We start from the raw sequence: 20190 nt of genomic DNA, 5'->3' as shown, positions 1-20190 counted from the left end.
CATGGCAGGATGTGCAGTGTGCTTGTCTTTCTATGACCTTTCTCAGTCTGCGAGTCACCACGTGAGGGGGACCACAGCAGGTAGATGTCACTGTGGTTTGGGTGCTCTCAAAGGTGGGAGGTGTCCTAGAGGTTGGGTCTACTTCTCAAGGTTTTGCCAAGGTCGAAGGGACTAGTATCTTTTCTCAGGGCCAGTGAGTACGTTTAGTGTGGGGTGTTTGTATCCTGGATAGGGGAGCGAAAGTAACTTTGAAGGTCATTTTCTCTTTATTTTATTTATTTATTTTTTGAGATGGAATCTCACTCTGTTGCCAGGCTGGAGTGCAGTGGCGTGATCTCAGCTCACTGCAACCTCTGCCTCCCGGGTTCAAGCGATTCTCCTGCCTCAGCCTCCTGACTAGCTGGGACTATAGACGTGTGCCACCATGCCCTGCTAATTTTTGTATTTTTGTAGAGACGAGGTTTCACTATGTTGGCCAGGCTGGTCTCAAACTCCTGACCTCGTGATCTGCCTGCCTTGTCCTCCCAAAGTGCTGGAATTACAGGCATGAGTCACCACACCCCGTTTTGAGGGTCCTTTTTCTCTTATCTTTCCATTTTTTTTTTTTTTTTTGGTAGAGATGGGGGTCTCACTATGTTGCCCAGGCTGGTCTCAAACTCCTGGCCTCAAGTGATCCTCCTGCCTCAACCTCTCAAAATGCTGGGGTTACAGGTGTGAGCCATTGTCCCTGGCTTCTCCTTTTTCCATCTTTCAACTACAACAAAATATTTTCAACACCCTACTAATCCTTTTCCCTGTCTTCTTACTGCTAAAGAATAATTTCCAAAAAGTTAAAAGCATGATTCTCATTGTAAATATAAAATGAACATGAATCAAAGATTTTATTCAACTCATTCATTAATGAGGCAATCAGTACAATGTTAAGATTAGTTCAAAGGAGAATTCGAAGAACAGATATATAGGTATAGACATAGATATTAATCAGGAATGCTGAGTGAATTTGCTAGTGGATGCAAAATAATTAATATTCTATAGGATATCTTTATAGACCAACGTTTATTTGCATTGCTTTGGACAGGAGTCATGTGCATTATGATCGGTTTTCTACAAGTTACCTTTTAAGGTATTCAGCGTTTTCTGTATATTCATAGTATATTAAGAAACATTGGCTGGGTGCAGTGGCTCACACCTGTAATCCCAGAACTTCGGGAGGCCGAGGCAGGTGGATCACCCGAGGGTAGCCTCACCAACATGGCAAAACCCCGTCTCTATTAAAAAAAAAAAAAAAAAATTAGCTAGGCGTGGTGGCGTGTGCCTGTAGTCTCAGCTACTCAGGAGGCTGAGGCACGAGAATTGCTTGAACCTGGGAGGTGGAAGTTGCAGCAAGCAGAGATCACACCACTGCACTCCAGCCTGGGCAACAGAACCAGACTCCGTCTCAATTAAAAAAAAAAAGAAAAAGAAAAGAAACATCACCACATTTTCTAAAATATTTTAATCACTCCAATATATAACACACTAAATCATGAATCCCAAGTGAGTGTATGCATATTCATAAATTTTGCTGAATCTTACTTTATATTTTTCTTTATTCAAGACAGGGTCTTGCTCTGTCAGCGGGCTGGAGTGCAATGGTGCCATGATAGCTCTCTGCAGCTTGACCTCCTAGGTTCAAATGATCCTCCTACCTCAGCCTTTGAGCAGCTGGGACCAGAGGCATGCGTGCACCACCACACGTGGCTAATTTTAATTTTTTGTAGAGATGGTGTCTCTACACCATCTCGGTGTTACCGAGGCTGGTCTTGAACTCCTGACCTCAAGCAATCCTCCTGTCTCTGCCTTCCAAAGTGCTGGGAATACAGGCGTGAGCCACCATGCCTGGCCTAACTTAATATTTCATTCTCCTTAGTCTAAGACTTTAGAATCCATTCCCATACACAGTTCTCAGCTTCTTTGCAACACATATGGGCAAGATTTTTTTCCAGCTTTTGTGGTATATAATCTATTTCCATCCTCCCCTTTTCTGGCTGACCTTGCATTTATCTTTCTGGGCTCTGTAGGGAGTTTATTCTTGTTATGGTCCTGGAGTCAATGAGGTCCATCAGGGGCAAGTTTGGAGGAGAAGAGGCATCCGTGTGGGAGGCAAAGGCCCCAGTCAAGTCTTGAAAGGTCTTAATGTAAGTGAAGGCTAATTTCTTTTCACAGGGGAGGCGGGGCTGCTTCTGTACACAAGGGAGCCTTGGGATTTGGGAATTTGGCTTTGTCTGTGTCTGTCCCAATGTTCCTATCACAAGTCTACGGTCCTACTCCTTCCCAATCAGTGTCCTAATCTTAGCAAGAGAACTTGCTGAGGTTGAGCACTTAACCTTTGCCACAATTCTGTAATCTGTACAATTATATTTAGTATCTGAAGATGAACTTAAGTCTGTCATGTGCCTACCCCAGATAAATGGTTCTTTGAATTTCAGCATATCTGTATCTTAAAATGAGAATTTAATACTTCATGCTTATCTTTTCCGTTGTTCAAAAACTCTCCAGGGCAGTCAGAAACATCCATTTCACTCTACAATCTTTATAATTATTACTGTTGCCATAGCAATCAAGTGCAACAGCAGCAAAAGCCCCCAAAGCTTAGTGGTCCATCTGCCCCTCACACTACTCCCAGTGCTAACTGGAGTAATCTGCTGCCCCTGTATGCCATGGGTTACTAGCATCCCTTTTGTTCCCTACGCTCCCACGAATCTGTGTGTAACCCAGCCAGAATCCCAGTTGAGAAACTGTTTCCTGGGGTCACTCCGCTATCAGCCAGGGTGTTGGTAGGAAACGCAGTCCATCTCCGAAAGGTTGAAGAAACTTGCTGCTCAACAGCTGTGGGCAGAATTACAGAGGCAACTGCATTAATATGCTAGGACGGCTGTAACAAAGTATGAGAAGTGAGGTAGCTTAAACAACAGAAACGTATTATCTCCCAGTTCTGGGAGCTAGACATCTGAGATCAAGGTTGTCGGCAGGGAAGGATCTGTTTCAGGCCTCTCTCCCAGCTTCTGGCAGTTCCTTGGCTCGCAGCAGCACAACTCTAATCTTCTCATGGTGTTCTCCTTGCGGATTTATCTTCCCAAATTTCCTCTTTTTATACGGACACCGGTCATTATGGATTAGGGGCCACCCTAATAACCTGATCTTAAGTAATTACATCCGTAATCATCCTTTTTTCAGATAAGGTCACATTCTGAGTTGCTGGGAGTTAGGACCTCAACATATGAATCTGGGGAGACATAAGTCAACCTGGAACCCCATCAAGGGTGATGAGCACATAGAGATGAGCAACAGCGGGAAGTGGTTAGGGCTCTGCTGGACTTCTCCATCCGCTCCTCCTCCTCCAGATCCCCTCTTCACCCTCCTCCACCTTGTTGTGTGTGCCTGGGAGGCCGACTGCCACAGACTGCAGCCTGCGCTCCCTTGCCTCCTATTGGCTTCTATTTGACTTGGGTAAGGGCACAGGCAGGAGGTGGGAGAGAGAGAATAGAAACAGTCCCTCACAGTACCCTCCCATGCCTTCCCAATGACTTTCATACCCCTCTCCGTGCTGCTGTCATATTTAATATTTGGCAGATGAGAGCTGAATAATGTTTAAAACATGGGTGAGTGTGTGTGCACTGTTTCAGAAGTTTTCGAACATTTAATAATGCTGATGTTGAGTACTTACTTTGTGTTGTAAGTACTTACTACAGTATGTTCTTGATGGTTCCTAAAAGGGAGGCATTCTGATTATCCTAATTTTAGAGTTAAGTAAACTGAGGCTCATTGAGATGGTATCTTGCCCAAGGTCAAGATCACACAGCTAAATTAGCAGCAGTTGCAGGATTCGATTTGGGGCTGTCAGCCACCAGAGGCTGCTCTAAACCACAAGGTCATCTGCACTGATCCATTTACCAGACATGACCTCCCCTACTTGACCTCCTGTCAAAGTCATATTCATTTTCAAGTTCTAGTCTAGCAACAGCTGTTCTGTGGGACTTTCTCAACTCCCTCCCCCGCACAAGAACTGACCACGCGGTCTGCATACTGCTCTCTGCTCACTGCCCTCCCTTCGTTGGCTCCTGTTAGGAAACCTACGGCTCTTTTCTGACTCATTTTCCTACCTGTGAGTTCTTCAGGGCAGACGGGTCTCCCAGTTCATCTCTGCGATTCCCGGGCCTGGCACTGTGTCTGCGCCGGGGGTGCCAGTAAATGTCTCTGGAAGGAATGCTTTCTTACCGTCCCTCACTGTTCCATACGCCCTGGTGCACCCTAATGGTCCCGGTTGCCACTGACTTCCTTCCTCAGTTTCATTCAGAGGCTATCTGTTAGTGGCTGCCAGTCCTGGACCATGCTCTCTCTCCTGGCCTCTGGGTGGGCGTTCCTGTCCCCTGCCCACAGGGTTCTTGTCCGCCAGCTCTGGTCAGGGTTTCTGAGCTGCTCTCTTCTGGGGGCGCTTCCCTCAGTTTCCAGGCGTCCGGGGTTGGGGGGGGGTCAGGATTGACTTTACTTCCACTTCAGTCACCTTCTGTCAGGGATGTTTTGATGGGGTTGTTCTTGTCTTCTTTTGCTAGGTAGGGTGTTGAATGTAACTGCCTCCCTGTGGAGATCTTTGGAGGTCCCCCAGCCTGCTCCAGGCCAGCTACCTTGTGTCTGCTTCCACAGTATTCTTGAGGAAATACACATTTAAAACCCGACCTCTACCTTCCCTGTAGCTTCTCTTCACATCTCCTACTCCATGTTTTCCAGCTTTTCAATTTCTCTCAGAACAAAGGTTTTATTTCTAGGCAGGGCACCGACCGTGGTGGCCCTACTATCGGTACCACCAGGTCCCTCGAGGGACGTCCAGAGCTGAGTCCGGTCTGATGCTTTCTTTAGGATCCCAAACATCGCTGCCGCCTCCGCAGCGCCGTCGGATCCCTGGGGAGAGCATCCAAAATGTGAACCAAGTATTAAAAACATTGGAACATAACTGTTTTTAATTCTTACGCTATTTTTTGGTTATTTGTAATTTTTGTTGCTGTTGCTATTTTAAAAACCCAGCGCACTCAGGTTTTCTGGCGTGCATTCTGCCCCCCGCCCCCTATGAGAAATGCCCTCGGTGGGGCAACCTGCAGCTGCCAGAAGGCTTTTTCCCTGTGCCTCCTCCACGTCTCAGGTCGAGGTCACGGACCGCGGCTCTCCCGAGTTCGCCTTGGGAGCGCGGCGGGGCGGGAGGGGAGGGAGCCTGGCGCAGGATTGGACTTCCTCCCTCCACTCCGGAACTGCGCGCCCGAGCGCCTGGGACGCGGAAACCCGGGAGGCGCCGCGGGAGCCGCGGGGTGGGGGCGGTCGGGGGCGGGGCCGGAGGCTGGGGCGGGACCGGGGGCGGGCGCGGGGTGGGGCCACGTGAGGGCTGCGCTGGGTGCGCTGGGCGAGCTGCGCCGGCTGCGCTCCGCGGGCTTTCAGAGCTCTGGGCACCGGCCGGGCTGTGGTCCTCGCGCGCCGCCGCCGCCCCTGCCGCCTCTCGAGCGGGCTCGGCTTACAGCAACCGTCGGCCGGGGAGATGTGAGCCGGGGCCGGCGGGCGCGGCCAGACCGCCGCGATGTGGCTCAAGCCCGAGGAGGTGCTGCTGAAGAACGCGCTGAAGCTCTGGGTGACCCAGAAGAGCAGCTGCTACTTCATCCTGCAGCGGCGCCGCGGGCACGGCGAGGGGGGCGGCCGCCTCACCGGTAAGTGGCGCGCCGGGGCGGGCGCGGCGGCCGGGCTCGGGGCCTCGCACCCCGCCGGGCCCGCGGCCCCCGGTCCCGGGCTGCGTCGCCAGAGGTGATTTCTTGGGAGTCGTGGGGCCCGGACGGCCCTGCCGCGGGCTTGTTTTCCTTTTTTCTGCGTTTCTCCCGCGGGTTCCCGTCGAGGTGGTGTTAGAGGGGCTCCTGGGCGCGTGCGTTTTCCGGGCGAGGCAGGTGTCTTCGCTGCCTGGCCCGGTGAGCCGGAGGCCAGACTCGGCTTGGGAATCCAAGGAGAAACGCCGACTGGAGCGGGGCTGGAGGGAGCGGGGCCGCCCTGGAGCAGCGCGGCTGCTGTGCGGGGCCAGGTGATAGGGGGGTGCGCCGGGCCGGCCCGGACTCGGCCATCTGGAGGCGCCGGAGGCTCCAGGTGGTGTCGCGGCTGGGGGCGCGCGGTGATGCGCGCAGGGCGCAGCTCTGGAGGCCGCGGTGAGCGGGAACTGTCTCCGCGCCCGGAGGGGAAACCGAGGGTAGGCGAATCGCAAGCTCGTGATCTTAGTAGAAAAATTGAACAGGTGAGTTTATTCTTGTCTTTCAGTGTCTTACAAGGAATAGTAGGAAAAAAAACTCAGGCTCGTAAAGTTGATGAAAAAGACAAAGCATTTGTTTTCAAAAAGTTATAATCCAAAGCTCTTTGAAATCTTGACGCTGGCTTACAATAGCTGGGACACCTGTTTAAACAGGTCAGTGAAGGAACAATTAGACTTTTTCATTTGTATCTAGAGGACTTATATGATTTTTCTTTACAATTTTGGAATCTGCATAACAGGGACCTTAGATCTCCTGTCTCATTCCTGTTCTACTGACAAGACAGAGACCAGAGAAGTCAAAGGACCTAGGTTAGGTCCCCGGGTTAGTGGTTGGCGGATTTTTCTACTCTCAGACCACAGTAGGGAAGGCCCTTCTGAGGTTGATTCTGGTAGGAGATGTACGTACTAACACGCCTGGAAACCGCAGAACCAAGTGCAAAGGGACTGGCTTTTGCTGGACTTTAGCTTCTGAGAAAGCTGGCGGTTGGTTTTGTTAGAGAAGGGCCGACTTACACGGAGACTGGGTGAGTGGGTGGGAGTTGGCAGGACGCTGCATGGAGGGAGCTGTAGGCAGCTGGGGGTTCCCCATGGAAGGGGCAGAGGGTAGTTAGGATTCTGAATGGAGGCGGATAGGTGTAGGGTGCTTTGGTAACCAGTGGTCCTGTTAAGTGGCAACAGGGACTCAACTTGGGCAACTTGAGCAGCACGTGGGCCTGCTCCAGGAGCTGTTTTGAGCTTTGGGGGAGGGAGTTGTGCAGGAGGCAGGGGCCACAGTGGCCTTGTTGGGCCCCGTGAGGCACCATGGTGCTTAGTGCCCAGGCTCTCAGGAAATGGAGGTGGGTAGTGCCCTGGGAAGAGGCATCAGAGGCGAAGAGGCAGGAATTTGTCGTCCCTCCTTTTCTTTGAGGGCAGTGTATCTTTATTTGTGGTGCATTTAGCAGGGTTCCTGGTCTATAAATGTTTCATTTAGTAGAGAGTGAGGACAAGGCCTGAGGATTTGTGAAGTGAGAAGCCTAAGGACAGTTTGTCCCATAAACATTCATTCACTTAGTTCTGTGCACATATGTAGGATACTCTGTTCGCTGCTCTGGAAAGAGGCCGGAGAGCAGGCGGTGAGGGCCAGCTGCCTTCCCGATTCACCATCTAGTTGGTGGGTGAGATGGGTCCAGATACGGAGGGCAGACCTGGCCCTTAGGATGCCTGGTCTGGCTTCAAGCCCGCTTCCTGTCCAGAGGGTTTCTGACTCTGTTGTCCAGAGTCTCTCTATGATGAACTCAGTGAATTCCGTCCGTTTCATTCCCAAATCAAGCAGGTCCCATGTTTGTTACTATACCTGTGGCTTTGGCATTCCTTGGTATTTACTTTGGTTTGGACTTGATGTGAATGTGCAGAATTTTCTTATGCTTAACGGCAACAAGATCAACCATAAAGGAGAAAAAGTCTACAAAAAGACAGAGGACACTTGATGTATTTCTTGGAGATCCTGTTCATTGGGAAGGGATGACATCTGCAGCCAGACACTTTACCTTTGAGCATTTAGCTGGGAAGCCAGTGCGGATGAAGCAGTGCTGACCTGCCCCGTGTACTGTGGGGGGCTGGTCTTCATGGGGCCACTTAGAATGGTTGTAAAGTCAAGACCCATGGAAAACAGGGCAGCTCTGTGGTGGTGGCGGGTTTTGGAAAATGTGGAATTCTGATGTGGCAGATGTTTAGCAATTTAAGAGTTTAAAACCTAGACTGAGTTTATGAAAGGAATGGGGGCTACAGTGATACACATTCTGGGAGGTTGTAGACTTTTGTTTGGAGGGAAGCAGGCAGTGGTGGCCTAAGGGGGATTGGAAGTAAAATGTAAGAGAGCAGTGATCAATAAACGTCTCTTTTCCTTTATTGTGATGCTGAATTTGTATTAATAGGAGTCTAGGCAGAGGAGATCTGGTGGTTGAAGTAATCTGAATTGCCTAACTTCAGAAATACTATCCGCTTTTGTTTCCTTGAGGATTAGAATCAGCCCTCATGCTTACATACATGCATATACATGCGCGCTCTCTCTCTCTCTCTCTCTTTCTCTTCACATCTCCAGGTTTATTTTTCTCCTTAGTTCCTTCTCACTTTCTCATACAATATACCAATTTATTTTTTTCATTGCTAAATTTCCTGTTCTATGAGGGCAGAGATTTCCCTGTGGTAGTGCCCAGCATATTTGCTCAGGACGAATGGATGGGTGACTATATGCATGGATGATGGATCCCACTTTTTTATTAAAAGTTGGGTGGGAGTAGAGGCCCAGGGTTTTGGACTGATTGCCTGGAACAGGAACATCCCCTGTCTCTTCTCAGCTTCCTGTTTACCTGGCAGTCTGACCATTATGGAAAGCTGGAGGGGTGTGGGTGGGAAACACAGTAGTTTCCTCCAGTCTTTTTTTTTTTGTAGCTCCCTCTTTTGAGGGGGACGGATCATCACACTAACTTCTGTGGTGGCCAGAAAGGGCGGGTGCAGATGTGGCTGCCATTGTTAACCTCCTGGGCTCTGAGCATTGCTAGGGAGGTGCCCATCTTTTCCTCAGGTTAGAGCATAGCATGGCCGAATTCAGGATTATGAGATGTTTCCAAACTTCTGCTTGCAGAAGTGATTTTGCTACTCTGGAAAGGAAGTAAAGTTACAGTCTCCAGCCACTTGTAACAAGTTCAGCCAGCTCTGGGAAAACAAAGAGCTGGAGATGTTAGCATGTGGGAAAGAGGCTGCAGAGAAAGAACACGCAATGTCGCTGCCCCCTCTCCCAGGGTCTCTGAAGCACTTCAAGTGAGTGGGGTAATAAGGAACTTAAATAGCTCAAGAGCCAAAAACCTAATAACCGGATTAAAAAATGAGCAGAAGACGTTAATAGACGTTTTTCAGAAGAAGACATACAAATGGCTAACAGGTACATCAAACATGCCCGGCATCACTAATCATCAGGGAAAGGCACATCAAAACCATGAGGAAATACCGCACTCCCGTTAGAATGGCTATTACTTGTTTATTTAATTAATGTTTTTCTTAGAATGGCTATTATTGAAAAGACAAAGGAAAGAGGTGTTGGTGAGGATATGGAGAAAAGGGAACGCTCGCACACTTGGTAGGATTGTAAGTTAATATAGCCACTATGGAGAACAGTATGGAGGATCTTCAAAAAACTGAAAATGGAACTGCTGCATGATCTTGCAGTCCCGCTACTGGGTATATATTCAAAGGAAATGGAATCAGTATGTTGAAGAGATACCTGCATTCCTGTGTTTACTGCATCACTATTTACAATACCTAAGATACGGAATTGACCTAAGTGTCCAACGAGATAAAGAAAGAAAATGTGAGAGATATACAACAGAACACTATTCAACTATACAAAAGAATGAAATCCTATCATTTGTGACAACATGGTCTCAAACTCTTGACCTTAAGCAGTCCTCCCTCCTCGGTCTTGGCCTCTCAAAGCACTGGGATTACAGGTGTGAGCCACCGTGCCTGGCACATTTGCAACAACATGGATGAACCTGGAGGAGGACATCGTGTTACGTGAAATGAGCCAGGTACAGAAAGACAAATACTGCATGATCCCACTTATATGTGTAATCTTAAAAAAAAATGTTGGTGTTATAAAAGCAGAGAGTAGAACAGTGGTTACCAGGATGGGAGAAGATGGATGGGGAGAGGTTGGTCAACAGGTACAGAGTTACAGTTAGATTAGGAGAAGTAAGTTCTGCTGTTTTTTGCACAGTAGGGTGACTGTGGTGGTACTGTGTATTACAGAATAGCTATGAGAATGAGAAACTTTTGAATGTTCTCACCACAAAGAAATGATAACTGTTTGAGGTGATGGATATGCTAACTACCCGAATTGGATAATTATGTAACATATATGAGTATTGAAACATCAAATTGTACCCCATAAATATGTACAGTTACAGTGTGACAATTGAAAAATAGTGAGTGGGATAAACCTTACTCTAAAGACCAAATAGCGTTAGGAGAGATACCTAATGTAAATGACGAGTTAATGGGTGCAGCACACCGACATGGCGCATGTATCCATATGTAACAAACCTGCACGTTGTGCACATGTACCCCAGGACTTAAAGTACAATACAAAATAAAAGAAGAAAAAGACCAAATATCACCACCCAGCTGTGTACTCTGAAGGATTTTTCAGTGTTTTATTGCATGCATTCCTGTATAATCTTGCAATTCTTTTCCTGAATTGACTGACAATTTAAAAGTTGTAATTTGAAAAAACATTGATGTTTTCTGCTTTGCAACATGGTTACCTTAAGCCCCTGTTCCTGTCATTGCATTTGTAGTTGTGATAGGCTAATTCCCTAAACAGTTAGGGTGAAGGGAGGAAGTATGGTATAGTGGAAAATAGTGTAAAATACAACCTTTGGAGTCAGGGTAAGTAAGTCTGTTGATTAAGAAACTGGACTGAGAGGCTTTTTAGTTTATCTAGTTTCTTTAAGCCTTACTTATAACTCAGCCTTAAGAAAGGGACAATAATGAATCTTACTTTGGAGCGTTAGAAACTGTTTGCCACAGCAGCTGTACCATTTTTCATTCCCACCAGCAATGCACAATGGTTATGATTAAAATACGGCTTAGAATGAAAATAAACAGTATACCTCAAGGGCTTAATTGTGCTTGGCACCTAGTAGGTTTGAAAGAAGAAAAACAAAGTACAATTTAAAAAAACTGAATAATGAAGGCTTCTGAGAATAAAGGTGTAAACACATTTGCATTGTAGTAAAGGACATAAGAAACATTCACTTATCTGTTAGTGCAGTATTTAATATGTGTAATTAAAAGATGAAATATTTAAATAACAGCTTGGGCTAAGTATTGCTCAAGAGAAAGGTCTTTTTGTAGAATTTGGGCACACAGCTACTCTGCCCACATTAAATCAAATCTTAGTAAGTAAAGGGAGCTTCACCTTGTTTCAAATGTTGATGTGAATGCTCATGCTGTGCCTCCAGTAAGTCACCTACTGCCTTTGGAAGAGTGTCCTAATGACTGGTGGAGGAGAAACTGACAGGCTAAGGATTCACGTGGGGTTACAAGGCTTGCTCAGAAGGACTCTATCAGAAGGTTGGAAACTGATGAAACCCAGCATGGATGTTGCATTTCTTGGCTAGTCTGAGATTGGCTGGAGTCCTGCTCATGTAGCTGAATTTGTTGGCGAATTTTGTCTCCTCCAACAGTGAAAGTCTTTGACTCAACAGGGCAGCCTGTTATATTCTATAGCAGTCCTAGATCGTTGGCTGTAGAGTCTTACGTGCGGTGGTCTTTTTTTCTTAAAAGCACAATAGGGAAGAAACTACAAAGAAAGGAAGTAGTTTGATTTTAGAAGCATAAATCTGAAAAATTAAGTTAAATAACTGATGTATCTTTAGGGGCTGATAATCTATTAATAAAAGCCTTGAGGTTTCCAAGAGTTGCATTTAGTGAGAGCATAATAAGGGCAATGTATTTGTAATTAGATAATCAAACAAGGCACGGATTGTGTCACTCCAGGAAATAATATAAGGTACAAATTGTGCAGGCAGTGGGATACTGGAGGGTGGCCTTTTCCGCCTAATTGGAACTCCTTAGGAAGAGCTGACAATTATTGAGAGGCTGGTAGCTTGTAAAGAATTCATTTACTAGCAGTGAAGGCAGAAGGATTTTCCGATCTGGACTCCACATTCTAGGTGGCATTGGATAAAGGAGAAATTTATTTATTTATTTTATTTTTATTTTTGGAGTTGGAGTCTCGCTCTGTTGCCCAGGCTGGAGTGCATTGGTGTGATCTTGGCTTACTGCAACCTCTGCCTCCTGGGTTCAAGGGATTCTCCTGCCTCAGCCTCCTGAGTAGGACTACAGGTATGCGCCACCACACCCGGCTAATTTTTTGTATTTTAGTAGAGACAGGGTTTCACCATTGTTGCCCAGGCTGGTCTCGAACTCCTGAGCTCAGGCAATGCACCCGCCTAGGCCTCCCAAAGTGCTAGGATTACAGGCGTGAGCCACCACGCCTGGCCAAGAGGAATTTATTTAAAATGAAACTAAATCTGGTAATTTTTTCAGCGTGGATTTTTTCACCCTACTTTTAAAAACTTGCATCCATGGTATTAAAAAGCAGCCATGAGCATATTTTAATCACTGCCAGGGGTTGCAGGAGCTGCCCCTGAACCACCTCTTGGTTTGCTTCTCTTCTACCTTCTCTTAAGCACAGACCCCGCAGCATGTTGGCACTTGTCTCTCCAAGGCCCCTCATGCCGGTCTCGTCCCCCACCCCCAAGCATCTGGCTAATTCTTGTGAACCTCTGGGGCTCAGTCTGAGCTCCACTTCCTGGAGATGTACCTGAGCCTTCCCCTACTCCCACCACTGTGGTCATGAAGAGGCTCTATCTGTTTCGGGTGAACCAGATCCTGCGCTCCAGGAGGGAGGTCACAGGTCTGTGCCCCTCTCTGCCGTGCCTTTAGTGCTGATGGTTCTTGTCACCAGAGCACTCTTGATAAATATTTGTTGAATACATGGATGTAGACATCAAGTAGTACAATCTTAAGTAGATCAAGTACAAACTTCATGTAGATGTCATGTAGGAGATACCAAGTTGTACATACGAAGTAAAATGGATAGATGTGAGCCTATGCAGTTGAGAAGCGTTTTGTATGTATCGTCCTGGAAATGGAAATTATGTAGAATGCAGGAATAAATAATAGAGTGTTGTTCTTAATTGTCTTACGCCAGCGCTGTGTGCTGTAAGGACTAGCAGTAGATTGTGGCTGAACCAGCCCAGCTGTTAGGACTACCTATTGATGCCGCGCGAGGGGGCTCACGCCTGTAATCCTAGCACTTTGGGAGCCAAGGTGGGTGGATTGCTTGAGCCCAGGAGTTTAAGACCAGCTTGGGCAACATAATGAAATCCTGTCTCTACAAAAAAATACAGAAAATTAGCAGAGCATGGTGGTGCGTGCCTGTAGTCCCAGCTACTTGGGAGGCTGAGGTGAGAGAATCACCTGAGCCCTGGAGGTTGAGGCTACAGTGAGCTGTGATCACACCACTGCATTCCAGCAGTGGTGAAATGAGACCCTCTCTCGGTTGGGGGGGGAGGAGGGGGGTGAAATAACTACCTATTGGTAACCTTGATGTAAATGATTCCATGCAGAACCAGATTTATTCCTCTAGTGTATCACCAGCCAGCAAACACATATGTATGAATTTGAGTCATCCATATAACGTTTGGTGAGTCTTTCATTCTACTGGATTTTACTATTTTCCTGCTTCCTGCTTTTTACTTAAAAAAAAAAAAAAAAAAGGAAAGGTGGCTGGGCGCGGTGGCTCATGTCTGTAATCCCAGGACTTTGGGAGGCCAAGGTGGGTGGATCACAAGGTCAGGAGTTCGAGACCAGCCTGGCCAAAATGGTGAAACCTCGTCTCTACTAAAAATACAAAACTGAGCTGGGTGTGGTGGCAGGCGCCTGTAATCCCAGCCACTTGGGAGGCTGAGGCAGGAGAACCATTTGAACCTGGGAGGCAGAGGTTGCGGTGAGCCGAGATCTCGCCATTGCACTCCACTCAGGGTGACAGGGCGAGACTCTGTCTCAAGGGAAAAAAAAAAAAAAAAAAAAGGAAAGGAAGGAAAGATCAACAATAAAATAGTGCGTTAATAAGATATCCTTATCCTTATGAAAAGGTACTGCGTTTTGTGGTTTTTTAGTTATGAGCTTTTCAGTGTGTATAAGCATATTTAAGGTAAGTTGTAGGTAATGGAGCAAACACTATGTATATACCACCTATAACTAAAAAAGTAAGAGTATATCCTATGCCTGAGAAGACCCCTTCTGTGTTTTCCTGATTACATTTCCCTCCCTTCCTTGCGGGCACCACTGCCCTGAATTATGTGTTAATACTGACTTGCTTTTCTTTATAGTTTTAACACATTTATATGTATTCCTAATCAATACATAGTTTAGTTTTGTGTATTTTTGTAACTTTATTACAAAATATACTTTTATTCATACTTTGTGTATTTTTCTGTCACTTGATCACCCTGCTCCCTGCATTGTTTTTCTCCCTTTGAACCACGGTAGCCGTCATAGTTCATTCATTTTCATGGGTGTGTAGTAATCCACTGAGTGAATATATTATTATTTATTCATTCTCCTGTCCGTGGATATTTGGTGGGATACTTGGGAGTTGTCTGGAAAGGCCTATATATCTAGTTGTTTTAGTAGATAAAGCCGCTGTGAACATTTTTCTATTGTGTTCACACAGATATACATTTCTGTAGAGAATATTTCTATGAGTGACCTTGTTGGGTGTATCTATCAGGATGAGTTAGGTTATGCTGCAGTAACAAATACCCCGACACATAAATTTATTTCTCCATCATGCTGTATATTCAATGTGGGTCAGCATGCGTCTCTTCTGAGGGAGAACTGGGACATTTGTGAACAGCCCTAATACTGGGTCATAGCAATGTGCATTTTCAACCTTTCTAGATAATTCCAAATGGTTGCCAAGCAGAGCATGGTGGTGCACGCTTATAATCCCATCTCCTTGGGAGGCTGAGTCAGGTGGATTGCTTAAACGCAGGAGTTTAAGTTCAGCCTGGGCAACATAGTGAGACCACTGTCTCTAAGAAAAAACTTCCTGCGGTGGTACATCCTTGCTAATGCTTGCTATTGTCAGAGATACTACTTTTTGCCAATCTGGTAGGTATTTACATAGTATCTTAGAACCACTAAGATACTATTTCTCATTTTTACTAATTGGGATGAGAATTTTTTATGTATTCATTGAGTATTTGTTTTTCCTTCTGAGAAATACTTGAGTCGTTTGCTCATTTTTTTCTGTTGGGTTATCTTTTTCTTTAGTTTTTTTTTATGAGCCGTGTGTGTGTGCCTTCATGTGTGGTTTTTCTGTATTCTTTTTCAATTATATGTATTTTTTTTTTAAGTCAGGCTTTTATTTTCCTTGTAGGTTTTTTGAAGAACTCACATTTGTTAATTTTCACGCAGTCAGATGTATCAGTCTTTTCCCTTTTGTTTTAATTAATTAATTTACCTAGACCTTTTCTGGCAATATCTTTTTCCTTCAGAGTTTGTTCTTTTTGTTGTTTTAGAAGAGCTGCTTGGAGGGGACTCTCTAAGATGATGGTGAAGGGAAATCCTGAGACGTCAGTGAGAACCTCCCTCCTTCCCTCCCTCAACCCAGCGTTCAGTCTAGATTGGAGCCTGGCAGGAGGCTGCAGGACAACTTCTAGGAGAAAAGAAAGTGATAGACTGTGCAGTGTGTTTGCATGTATTGAATGAAGATCCACACATCAGGGGAGAGTTTGTGGATAGATTATCCGTAGATGGAAAGCTGAGTAAGCCAGAAATTCTGGGATAGTTGTTAAATCTAGGGAAAATAAAAAGTTGTGTAGGGTGGAAAAAGTATTGTAGTTTTACTGCAAAACTCAGCTCTTGCTAGTGTTTTTGTGGTTATAATAATGTAAATATTGGCTCATGATGTAACCAAAATTATTGCATAACTGGTGTGTGAGTGTTGGGTGGTGGGTGGTAGTCAATGAAAGGGAGCTAAAGCCTCCACTTCTGAAAGTTGACAGCTAATGCCTACACTAATATCCCAGAAATAGGGCAGGCGCAATGGCTCATGCCTGTAATCCTGGCACTTTGGGAGACTGAGGTGGGTGAATCATCTGAGGTCAGAGGTTTGAGACCAGCCTGGCCAACATGGTGAAATCCTGTCTTTACTAAAAATACAAAAATTAGCTGGGCGTGGTGGCATGTCCGTGTAATCCCAGCTACTTGGGAGGCTGAGGCAGGAGAATCACTTGAACCTGGGAGATGGAGGTTGCAGTGAGCCAAGATTGTGCCATTGCACTGCAGCCTGGGGAACAAGAGTGCAACTGTCTCAAAAAAAAAAAAAAAAAAATGTAGGAATATAGATATGTTATTTGGAGATGTGAAGGTGGATACAAAAATAATCCATTAAGAGATGGAAGAGGTTGCCTTTGGGGAGTTGGTAAGTGGGAGCAGCAAGGGATAGATAAGGGGGCTGTTTGTGTTTTTCATGAGCCTTGAAGAATTATATTCTAATTGACATGCACCTGTGCCGTTGATATAATGCAGACAGAATCTAAACTCAGGAAGAGCTTGACGTTTTTTTCTGGTTGGCAACTCTATTTGGGTAGTGGCGATCATGAAGGCAGTGAAGCTGTGTCCCCTCATTACCTAGGGGCTGTGATTTCCCCCGGATGCCTGTGTGTCAGCTATTTGTCCTCTCAGTGTGCTATATTTAGCCTTCAAAATGTCTAGCATGCGTGGGGTGTGTCATTTCACAGAAGCTTTTAAAACTATTTTCAGAAACGCGTCTAATTTAGTCAGGTACTTTTATTTGAAATTAAAGATACCTATTCTGGATTTTATTCCCTCTCTCAATAGAGAAAATAGGTTTAGAGTTGTAAGCTCCTGATCTCTGTCTTCTTTCTCTTTTTTTTTTTTTTTTTTGAGACGGAGTCTCGCTCTGTCGCCCAGGCTGGAGTGCAGTGGCCGGATCTCAGCTCACTGCAAGCTCCGGCTCCCGGGTTCACGCCATTCTCCCGCCTCAGCCCCCCGAATAGCTGGGACTACAGACGGCCGCCACCTCGCCCGGCTAGTTTTCTGTATTTTTAGTAGAGACGGGGTTTCACCGTGTTAGCCAGGATGGTCTCGATCTCCTGATCTCATGATCCGCCCGTCTCGGCCTCCCAAAGTGCTGGGATTACAGGCTTGAGCCACCACGCCCGGCCTTCTTTCTCAACTTTAAAGAGGGGTTCTGTGACCATAACCCACTCTTTATAGGGTCTCAGTTTATTAACCTCAGTTTATTAACAATAGCAATGATTACAATAAAAATAATAAAAGTTTTTGCTGTGGGGGAGGTTTTATGCTTCAAACTGTTATGTTTTCTAGATATGTTGGTTAAATCAATGAAATTACTTGTAGATACAGCAGCAGAAAGAAACCCAAAGAGCATTTTATTCCGCAGTGCCAGGCCCTGTGCTGTCATGCAGCTTATAGTCTGGAGAGGTGGAGTTTGTAGTCGTGGGGGTGGGGTGATACTAAGCCACGAAACACTGAGTTACCAGTGGTGGTGAGTGCCCGCGGATGTGAGAGAGAATAAGAAGGAAATAAATTTGGGTTAGAACATCAGGGAGCTGTCTCTGAGGAGCCATGATCTCCACTGAGACCTGCATGGTGCAGGAGGGTGGTAGCTGGTGAGAAGTTGGGAAAAGAGCCTTCTGAGCAGAGGAAATGGCATGTGAAAAGGTCCTGAGGCCTCCGAGAGTCTGTTTTGGACGAGTTAAGTCTGGAATACCTGGGAGTTGTCTAGAAAGGCTTATAGAGGAGGAAAGGGTAGAGGGGACTGAGGCATGGACAAGGGGCAGGAGGGCCTCAGCGGTGTATTTTCCCTAAAGCCAGGAGGAAGTGTATGTGAGAAGGAGGGAGGGGTCTGCTCTGCATTGCAGTATGGAAAAGGCTAGGAAGACCTCGGAGACCTCAGCCACAGCAGCTTGGGTAAAGGGAGATGTGGCATGGGAGCGGGCTGGAGACCGGAGGGTGGATTGGAAGTAGGGATGGTGGATGAAGGCAGCTCTCTCAAGGTGGGATGTTGTGATGGTTTTTTTTTTTTGATATGTATTTATTATTTGTCAATGAATGGAGTCTCTGTTGAATGCTGGATCCACAAGTGTAGATTTGGGGCTGAGCTGCTGGGTCTTGAGACGGGCCGGGGAGAGATTTGAATAGGTCAAGGGCGTAGATCAGGCGTCTAGGTGAGGGAACCTCAGGAGCCAGTTCCTGAGGAATGTAGTTTTAGAAATGAGGTTAGTACTCACTACTGAAAAAAAAAAAAAAAGTGTGAAAGAATCTGTCTCTGACTACCTGTGACATATTAAGAAATGTGTTTCTCATTTGGCCTCTGCTTCTTGCTCCTGGCACAGAGCTCCTAATCCTTTGGAATTTCTTAGGTGATGGGAGCATCTTTTGTTCTAATGAGGTGACTCTTGGTGGGCTCCTGGGTGGAGACTGGTCACCAGCAAGAATGGATTTGAAGCTTGGGGATTTCAGACCCACCTCTATGCTCTGGGAAGGGGCAGGGGCTGGAGATTAATGATGGGTCGTGCTCAGGTGGTGGTGGTGACGCCTCCTTAAGAATCCCTGGACTCTAGGGTTTGGGGAGCTCCAGGGCTGCTGAACACATGGAGGGTGTTCACCACCTGGGTGGTGTTCTGTGCCACCCAGAGAGGGCACAGAAGTGCCACGTCCCCTCTAATACACCTCGCCCTGTGTATCTCTTCATCTGGCTGTCCTCTGTGTCCTTGATCATATTCTTGATGACATAATAAGCTGGGAAATATGTTTCTGTGAGTCATCCTAGCAAATTATCAAACCTGAGGAGGGGGTTATTTGAACCCCTGACTTGTAGCTGGTTGTTCAGAAGTGCAGGTGACACCCTTGGGCTTGTGATTGGCGTCTGAAATGGGGCCAGTCCTGTGGGACCGAGCCTTTAACCTGCACTCATTCCAGGTAGTTAGTGTCAGAATTGAATGGAATTGTACAACACCCAGGTGGCGTCTGGAGAGCTGGAGAATTGGTTGGTATGGGAAAACCCCCCATCTATTTGGTGTGACAAATGTGAGTAGTAAAGGATAATGTTTTTTCCTTTTACCACCAAAACAATTAACTAACTGGAACCTGTTATGATTTGGATCTGGGTCCCCACCCAATTCTCATGTCAAATTGTAATACCCAGTGTTGGAAGTGGGGCCTGGTGGGAGGTGACTGGATCATGAGGGCAGATTTCCCCGTTGGTGCTGTTCTCATGGTAAGAGTTCTTCCAAGGTCTGGTTCTTTAAAGGTGTGTGGCACCTTCCCCCTCTCCCTGTTCCTCCTGTTCCGGTCACGTGAAGATACCTGCTCTCACTTTGTCTTCCTCCAGGAGTAAAAACTCCCTGAGGCCTCCCCAGCCATGCTTCCTGTACAGCCTGTGGAACCGTGAGCCAATTAAACTTCTTTATTTATAAATGACCCAGTCTCAGGTATTTCTTTATAGCAGTGAGAGAATGAACTCATGCAGAACCCAAGCCTGTGGGCTTAGCACTAGACAGTGATGTTTTCACCTGGCAAAAAGAGTTCTTTGAGGAGACTGTGGCAGCTTAAAAATGTAATGTTACTTGTTTGGCATTTCATGTCACATGGAGCCTGCATGTAGGATGCCCCTGTACTGTCTTGTCTGGGGTAAATGCTGGTAGGAATCTGATGGGGCTCCACTCAGTATGTTTCTCGGCTTAGATGTATTTAGTATTTTGTTAGAAATAATACTTTCAGGATTCAAAAAATATCTGTTTCCAGAAGGACAATACAGATTAAAAGTCATTTCAAATCTCAGCACTTTGGGAGGCAGAGGTGGGCGCATCACGAGGTCAGGAGATCAAGATCATCCTGGCTAACACGGTGAAACCCCATCTCTACTAAAAATATAAAAAATTAGCTGGGCGTGGCGGTGGGTACCTGTAGTCCCAGCTACCTGGGAGGCTGAGGCAGGAGAATGGTGTGAACCCGGGAGGCAGAGCTTGCAGTGAGCCAAGATGGTGCTACTGCACTACAGCCTGGGTGACAGAGCGAGACTCTGTCTCAAAAAAAAAAAAAAGTCATTTCAATGAGTTACATAGGCTGACCAGGAAGTTGGGCTATCCTGAATTATTGGATAACTTTCACAGGATTTTAGATAAATTTGTGGCGTATTCATTGGGATGTTGGGAAGTTTTAATAAAGAAACGTAGTGGCATTCTTAAAATGGGATTTTCCGTCTGGTGTGG

General features: G+C 46.3%; 1 protein-coding gene and 1 long non-coding RNA gene across 3 annotated transcripts in view; one reads left to right on the top strand and one right to left on the bottom strand.

Moving 5' to 3' along the window:
• Positions 1-1483: 1483 nt before the first annotated feature.
• On the bottom strand, positions 1484-5246 carry LOC119625939 (uncharacterized). The gene is made up of 2 exons (XR_005242150.2): positions 4143-5246; positions 1484-2868 (listed from the first exon to the last, which is right to left on the bottom strand). It is a non-coding gene; the product is annotated as an uncharacterized lncRNA (long non-coding RNA).
• A 159-nt stretch (positions 5247-5405) lies between these two features.
• TBC1D8 (TBC1 domain family member 8) overlaps positions 5406-20190 on the top strand; it is a 130495-nt gene continuing 115710 nt past the window's right edge. The window contains exon 1 of one of the 2 annotated variants that reach the window (XM_073023249.1): positions 5406-5729. In XM_073023249.1, coding sequence (XP_072879350.1) covers positions 5603-5729 — 127 coding nt within the window. In that variant the 5' untranslated portion in view covers positions 5406-5602. The remainder of the gene's footprint in view (positions 5730-20190) is intronic. The other variant, XM_073023250.1, reaches the window with a different exon arrangement.

Source organism: Chlorocebus sabaeus, chromosome 14 (assembly GCF_047675955.1).
Source record: "Chlorocebus sabaeus isolate Y175 chromosome 14, mChlSab1.0.hap1, whole genome shotgun sequence".
Classification (NCBI taxonomy): domain Eukaryota; kingdom Metazoa; phylum Chordata; class Mammalia; order Primates; family Cercopithecidae; genus Chlorocebus; species Chlorocebus sabaeus.
This window is presented reverse-complemented; position numbering and strand designations above follow the sequence as displayed.